This window comes from Perkinsus marinus (assembly GCF_000006405.1).
Source record: "Perkinsus marinus ATCC 50983 genomic scaffold scf_1104296937644, whole genome shotgun sequence".
Lineage (NCBI taxonomy): Eukaryota > Perkinsozoa > Perkinsida > Perkinsidae > Perkinsus > Perkinsus marinus.
Window position 1 is genome coordinate 1 of NW_003213787.1, and position 8,306 is coordinate 8,306.

General features: G+C 44.7%; 1 protein-coding gene across 1 annotated transcript; it reads right to left on the reverse strand.

Moving 5' to 3' along the window:
* Window positions 1-361: 361 nt before the first annotated feature.
* Pmar_PMAR026478 (hypothetical protein) lies at window positions 362-679 on the reverse strand (the record flags this gene model as incomplete). The annotated part of the gene is made up of 1 exon (XM_002783044.1): window positions 362-679. One exon carries the CDS (start codon window positions 677-679, stop codon window positions 362-364), a length of 318 nt encoding a protein of 105 aa, XP_002783090.1.
* Between the last annotated feature and the right edge of the window lie 7,627 nt (window positions 680-8,306).

Below are 8,306 nucleotides of genomic sequence, written 5' to 3' on the forward strand. Positions count from 1 at the left end.
AAATTCACTTATTTTTCTGAACACTTCTACCCTAATGCGTTTGTAAACTCCCATGATCAGCGAGGAAACTCCTGAGCTCACCTGAGCCAACTAAACATGTATTTCATCACTGGACTAAGCGTTCATACTGTAACTAACGGCACTTACAAATACGACCAATATCCCTCTCGTTCGTGTAACAGCAGCCATTTCGGGCTTAAAGGTCACTTGTGAACTGTAAGGTTCTCAAGCAATATCAATGCGCCCTCGTTACCCCACTCCGCTGAGGGAGCGTAGCTTGACACATTGCTGGGTTTGGTCAGAGGGCCCATCACATATAACCGGACCAGTCCAGCGTGGCGCTAGCTTGGCAGGACTTGGGTTACGAAGCCATACGGGGGAACCAGCAGGAAAGGGTGACTCCAGGCGACGATGCTTTCTTTTGGCTGGCATAGCCCAAGGGATCGTGACATTTGTGAGCTGCTGATAGGATTTGACGGACCGTTAGGGGCTTGGAGGGTGCCTTGTCGAGTAGCTTATGGTAGATGGCGGCATTGACATTCTTGTTGGAGAGACGGTTGTCATGAGTCCAAACTAGACCGAGTCCATGTGCAGTTAGAGAATCCCAGGAAGCCTTCGTCTTATGGCTAGAGAAGTGATGGCCATAGGTGGTGGTGATACGTTGGTCTTCAGAGTGCATGGTCTCGACCTCAGACTGGAATGGACCACCTAAGACAAAATCATCTAGGTACTTCACTCGAACGCAGCCATGTTGATGAGTGGCTGACTGGTTGCTGAAAGTGTCGTTGTTGGATATATTTACGTAGAAAGGATCCTTGTAGACAGGATTGTAGACCTTAGTCGCTGAAGTACTTGAAGTTGATGCAGCTAGATCGGATTCAGAAAGTCCCTGCCATTCCTCGTCAGAGACGTGGCAGTCGTCAAGCAGGACTCTCAAATTACAGAGCGTAGACAGCTCACTGAGTCGATGTTCAGTGGCTTCGCCACGGCAGCTGTAGAAAAGATGTAGAGATCTGTAGTCCACTAGAAGGGCTCTTGTGTTGGATTCATATAATTGTATGAGATTCGTGCATTTTGCACTTACACGCATACACATACGTTTAGCTAAGTTTGAGCAGATGGCTCTTGTGAGATCTAATCGGCCTTTAACTACAGAAGTTGAGTTGCCCAGTCATACGTCCATAGTTATCCGAACATCTACCTCAACGACAATAACTTAACATCTTGCTACCCATGGGGAGTCCAACGAATCTGTAGAACTTGAAAGTCAGGTGTTGGTCGTGGGATGAAGAGGTTTCGGCGATGCCGAAGGCATGGCAGGGAGAGGTGGCTTGAGTGGTATCACAGTGTAGGAAGGCTGCTTTGAGATCGGCCCAGAGTACGTAACGACGGATCTTCGTTACAGTGATAAAGTCAAGGTCGATGACTGGGGTAGGACCTTGCAGACCATTGGCTTGACGCTAATCAAACACGGGCCTTATCCTTGTTTTACGCCGTGCTTGGCTTGGATCAACTGCTTCGAACTCGGTGGGGATGGTGATCACTGGGAAGTAGACTGTGTAGTAGCATTGGTTGACCTCGGTGGAATCGAGTTGCACAATAAGACCTTCTTCGTGGTAGTTGTTGAAGACGTCGATGTAGTCTTGTTGTAGATGTCGTTTGGTGAGAGTGTGGTAGAGCTTGGTGGCATGAGCTATAGCGACCTTGAGATTGTGGGAGTTGGGTGCTGGTCGACTTGGAGACCAGGGGAAGTCATGTAGAAAATGATGTTGAGAAGTGATGCCTCTGGGAGTACAGGCCGGATGAGAGAGAGCATCTGAGACAGTGTGTCGAGTCTACAGCAGCACGAACTTGTCCTGGAGCTTGAGAGACGGGACCATAGAGGTCATATGAGTAGTCGATGTCGAGCACGACGTCGTACGCTTGGAGTGAGGGTTCTACGTTCGTGTGGGACAGCTGGTCGAGAACAGTAGTTGATGGAGTCGAAAAGGCAGCCTTCTTGAGCGGATGTACCTGAAAAAGCAGAGGAAAGAGGGACAGTGGAGTGGTTGTGGGGAGCTGGTGTGTTGATTGTGGTGAGTTGATGTCGTAGGTTCGACGCCATCGCTTCATCTCGCCGATCTAGATGTTGATCAGTGAGTATGCCGGTGAGAGCTCGGACAGTTTTGTGGCCAAAGATGAGAGCCATCTCAAGCGACCTCAGACCCGATACACCAAGGATGAACTCTGCGACCAGTTGACTCGCACAGTGAACTCTCAGACGCTTAGTTCCGACCTTGCGCTTGGGGGAGTAAACGGTCAGAATGGCGGTCTTATCGATGTTGATCCTGGAACCATTAGCGCAGCCTGGACTCCTATCTTGGAGGGTGGGGTCCTGCCATATTATTTCAATCTTGGGGTCGGCATTAGCGAGCTTCTGGAGATGACCAGTGTTGGCATAGCAGAGACCAGCTCCCGAGTGGAGTATTGCTCTGATCGAGGTGGTGTCAGAAAGGGCAAGCGTAGCTCTGATGGGATAGCTTCCGGCCTCGCAGTAGGGGTTCGGTTGGGGAGGAGTAGGCTGTGAATCTGTGGTAGGTGGTGCTTGAGAGATGTGGTAACATATGTCTGGGATGTAGTCGATATCTATATCGGTGTAGTGGTTGATACAGTTAGCGTTGTGGCCGTCTCGGCCTTCTAGTGGTGGTGGATTAGCATCAGGATTGTCGCTGTTGGTGAGAGGCTTGACACACATTCCAGCTCTGTGACCCATGAAATGACATCGTTCGCACTTGATCTTGTTGGAGTCGTACATGCACTGGTCTTTAGAGTGTTTAGAACTATCACAGGGACACCGCTGGGCATAGTTGATGGGCTTTTCGGCTCGGCACTGTATGGGTCTGTGACCATTGTGATAGCAGCGAGAACAGAAGTCCTTCTTCTTTCGATACCTTTTACTGCGATGTTGTTGTTGTTGTTGCTGTTGTTGTTGTGAGGGCTGTTGACCGACGTGCGACAGTGGAGACTGGGAAGATGGAGCAGAGCCCAGTTGGCGAAGTTCGGTGTTCTTCGGCTTGCATGGTTGTAGATAAAAAAGCCGTCGATGGTTGAACTTGCACAGATGATGGCCTAGGCTCGTTGATGTTGAAGGCTTTGGCCGCTGAGGGATGGGCAGTCATGGGAGAGGATTTGAACAGTTGAGCGCGGTCCTTCATCTCCCTGAAAGCTGAGAACAGCTGATCGATAGTATAGAGTCGGCCGTGAGGATCGATCTGTTTACAAGCACTATAAAACCAATCATTATATGGCTCTCGAAGGCCACGAAGAATTGAAAGGCAGACGTGGCTCACATCGACATCTTTAGCACATGCTCGAATTTTCAGAAGATACTCTGTCAACGTTTCTAGAAATTCACTGGCAGATGCAGTTACTTGCTGACACTCATAAATGGACTTCAGTAGAACGATAGCATCACTCTCGAACCTATAATATCGTAATAAATAGCTGACTGTATAGTGTCAGAGTAGGTGGTAGTAAGAGCGTGAACTTAAATTACACTCAAATTCGATGGCTTGTCGATCGAGAATCTCTTTGCTGAGTTTTGCTGAGAGCAAAAGAGATGAAGGACCTTACCGCGATTGGGGCTGTGGTAGATTGCCACTGCACTTGGCAGAAGCGCGTCCAACGACGTATAAGAGACGTGGTGGTAGTGCAATCGCTCTCGGTACCAGTGAATGCAGGGCTGTTCTTGGCCCAAATCTCGCCCATGTTTGTTGATTGGACGGCCATACGGTTGAGCTTGGTGTGGGGGATGTTATCGTTCGCTCGCATGTCGGCCGCAGGGCTTACGGGGATCTGGTGCCATTTGCCGTTGACAGATAGGACTGTGATGTAGTCGTTAGAGGTCAGCGGTGAGTGGGATTGCTTGACGGCAAAAGTAGGCCTCGCAAATGAGTACTCCGGAGGGAACTGGCGAGAGGAGTGGTCTCCTGCTGGACCATTGTAGTGGTGGTTCCGAGGAGGCACGGGTTCATGAGGTTGGGGACGTAGCTCTTCGGTGGGGCCGGTCTGGTCAGAGACATGGCACTGATCATAGCTCACCGTGTAGTCGAAGAGTTCGTCTTGAGCTAGCAAAGGGGACTGGGTTGCGTAATCTGGTCCTTGTGGGGGAAATGTCTTTCCGATTGTGACCTGGATGGTGGCTTGCACTAGGTGGAAGGGGATGGCCAAGTCGGGATAGGGTCACCGGATGACTTATGTAGCCCAACAGTTTGGGTAGAGTTAGATTGCGGTGTAAGTCGTCGCTGAGATTGGGGTCTGGTTGTCGCCATCGCCGAGGCTTGGCTTGCAACTCCGATAGAGTATAGGCGTAGGGGTTGTAGTCGGGGTGCTGTGCTAGCCTTGGTGAGCGACCTGAGTTGTAGACGTTTCTCGGATGATTGTGCTGATCATCGGCCATGATGAATGAGAACACAATTCTACAAGAGTGTGGATGCAAAGTGTAATCTTAGTTTATTATTACATGCCATGTTCTACACTGCGAGGGTTTCACTCTATACGGATCTTTACAGTGAGAAATGGCGAGGACACATATGTCCACAATTTCCCGCATGTGGGAGTCATTTAGTTGTGTGCTTCCCACGCTTCTGTAATACTGTAGTAGAAAGAGGATACCTAGAAATTTCTCAGACATGTCTCCGGGAAAAAGCGAGCTTGTACTTTGATCTCCCCATAGTGTCTTGACCGTTTTGTCCATTGAATGGGGGAGGTTTTTCCCTCTCTGTTTGCTTCGAGTTGCCTTCTGCGAAAAGACCTTACTGAATCATGATGACCCCGAGCGTGACACTCCTTCAAGAACTTAAGTCTCGACTAGCAAGTTTGTTAGGGTATATTGAAGCTGGCCTGTAGGCGACCTGTAGTACAGCTCCTGTAACTTCCGGTACCAGGTTTCCCGATGCTTCAGCTAAATGGAATGAAGTGCTCGCGTTATTCTTGGCATTGCCGGGTATGGAGATACTGGTATAGAACGGTGCTGACAACAGTGTTGTCACTGGTACTGTTGTCACAATACTGTGATAGTCGACTAACTGGTGATCTTCTACGCTTCATTGCTGGTAAGACGGTGTTGATAAGCTATCAATGATAGCTCGCTTTCTCTTGAGCCTGGCTCAGCAGCAGAGTACGTGGCTTTTACCATTGTTCTTGCCAAGAACTTGTTGTCACTCCATACTTAGGTATGACTTTGGTATGGACTTGCTCATTGGTCTGTCAACATTGCTGTTTTAGTGCTCCCACTCTGCAACGCTCCATTATTTGTTTCCAACGGGTTGTGGGCGGACTATCAGGGTTCCTAGAAGCTGGTTATATATCCCATGGGAGACTTATTGAATTAGCAGGCTTGTGGTGGAGGGCTCATCATCACATCAACCGCAAACGGGATTGATGGCAATAAAATCAGAGGCTTAACTCTGCTCCCGCTGCTCTGGATTTCGATAATGTAGAAACAGAGAGATTGTTATAACAAGCAATACCTGATACCTCAGTCTCTCCGAGATTCGCCACTAGATTTCTTGTTATTGCTAGTTAGAGGCCAAGGCTTAAGGGAAGACTGGCTCATTTCCGTTGGAGGGTATGGAGCTTCTCAGTGAAGCTGCTTATAGTCATCGATTACTATGGGATGCTTCGTTGGCAACATATTCTCTATGGTGGCCCTCTGAAGGTTCTGAGGTCTGTGTTATCTCTATGGATACGGCAAAGGGTTTGCAAGATGATGCTGCACGTACAGTCCGAACTTTTAATGAATGATGATACAGCCATCTTTATACAAGGTATATCAAGCAGGGGATGACTAGAGCTTATTCAATCAAAGGATTCAACAAACTCGTGTCTCGATGTTGCAGAGTATGTTTCCTTCACTATAACTATGTGGAACTCACCAAGTTGGAGACACCAACCATGGAGACAAAACAATCCTGGTCGCATCACCTCGTGGCTAACTGGCTCGGCGGCGGCTACCGATGAGTAGTTAAGATGAATTCCACTATGATGATGATAATAATAAGTTACCAATATGTAAGCGTGGAGTATTTTCGTTGATATGAGATAGTAAGGGACGTAGGAGGACGACATATTCTGTGAGGATAAATATATTATTAAACGATGACAATGCAACGATGCAACACTCTTGAGTAGAGATATTTGAATGTAACCAATTATACTATATTATTATTCGGAATGGTGAGTAATAGTAGTAGTATCTTCCTCTTCTTGCTGATTGTCGTCTTTCTTATTGTCACCAATAGTACTAATATATGTGTATACTGGTATGATACATACCATAATACAACACAGGGCCATGATTATTGTTATGCCAAGAGTAACTACCAAATATACTGTCTCTTATTATAATCATCCATTATCAACCATGATGGTGATAGTGGTAGTCCTAATCCTGAGCTTACCTTTACAATGATGCGGTCGTTGGTCAGCACCGACACTCCTTAGTAGAACTATACGTAGCAATGTAGCAGAAACGATGCATGTGGGTAAAACGACCTTCCATGCATTGTGAGCATAATGGAATGCATAATATATGACGGGGAATCTAAGGCAGCGAAGAGAAGATGGCATAATAATAATGAGTATATTAATATATTGATTACCGTAGATGAGTAGTAGAATGTATTTTATCCTCTATGGATACTTCTTCATTCCTTCCTTTTCTTCTTTTTCTCGTCTTCTTGATAGATCCTTCATTATCATCCTGATTCCTCATCCATACACTCTTAGATCCATCAATCAATACAACACATGTACTACCACAAAGTGTTGTATATATTCTTATAATACAAGCTATACAATTGGCTAGTATTAATGAGTTAGTACCAATATAATCCTTAGTCATAATTGCAATACATAACATCGCTATACTTGCACATAATTGACCGAATACACCTCTACGAATACCGTTACTTGGGGTAACAGCATAGTAATATGCTTCTGCGATACCATTGATAGACATTAGTAAAAGTTGATAACAATAATTCGATAATAATGTACCAATATCATCATCATAATGATTATTATTATAAGTTGATGATGATGAGGATGATAACCATTTAGGACCGTATATTATATTAATAACACAATTGGAGATAGGTGGACCAAAACATATACCAAGTATACCAATACCACTCTCGACCTAATAATAATAAAGGTAATAGTATTACACGTATTCCTACTACTACAACACATATTATAGTATTACCAGCATGAATGATGAAAGTGTTCGTAATAGTTTTGTCGATGATAATGTAGTAGTATTATTATATCCACTACTCATGATGTTATTATGTAAAGAAGTGAATGTAGAGAATGCTATATCTTCAATAGGGGCAAATGCTATTCTGCATATCATAGACCCAATATTTGATACCACACCATAACTAATAATAATCAATAATAGTCATTTATTATTAAGTGCTGTTGCTGTTGCTATTATTACCATCCCCATTGTTGTGGTGTATAACCAGCTCCCATCAATAAGAGTCGTTCCCCTTCTTGTAATAATAGCTTCTGTATACCAACGTAAGTAAACGATTTAATAAATGAGTAATTTATACCTGATAGTAGTGAACAATAACTCCTACTGTCTCAACGAATCATCACCATCATAATCATAATCAACAGTAGTAGTACTGTCTGGGATAGGATGGAGGAGGTGTGAGGTATCATCATTATCCTCCATCGTCTTAGTATTAGTGGTTGAAGTAGTAGTGCTTTTATTATTATTACTATCATCATCATCATAACAATGGTGTATGATGGGATAGGTTATAATAACATACCAAGAGAAGGCATATATCTGCAATACATATTGTTGTTGATGTTGATGAATAATAATAACAACAACATCAAGTAACGGTAGTATATGTTGTAATTCGGCTTATGTTGAGCATTTCGTCATTGTCGTCATTGAGCTAATATAAAATGCGTCTGAGCTATTCCCCACGAAAGTTTGAAAGAGAGCCAATAGCAAGTTGAGTAGACGTACGATACCATATATAGAAAATACTACTACTACTACTACTACTGCTACTACTACTACTACTACTACTACTGCTACTACTACTACTACTACTACTACTACTACTACTACTGCTACTACTACTACTACTACTACTACTACTACTACTACTACTACTACTACTACTACTACTACTACTACTACTACTACTGCTACTACTACTACTACTACTACTACTACTACTACTACTACTACTACTACTACTACTACTACTACTACTACTACTACTACTACTACTACT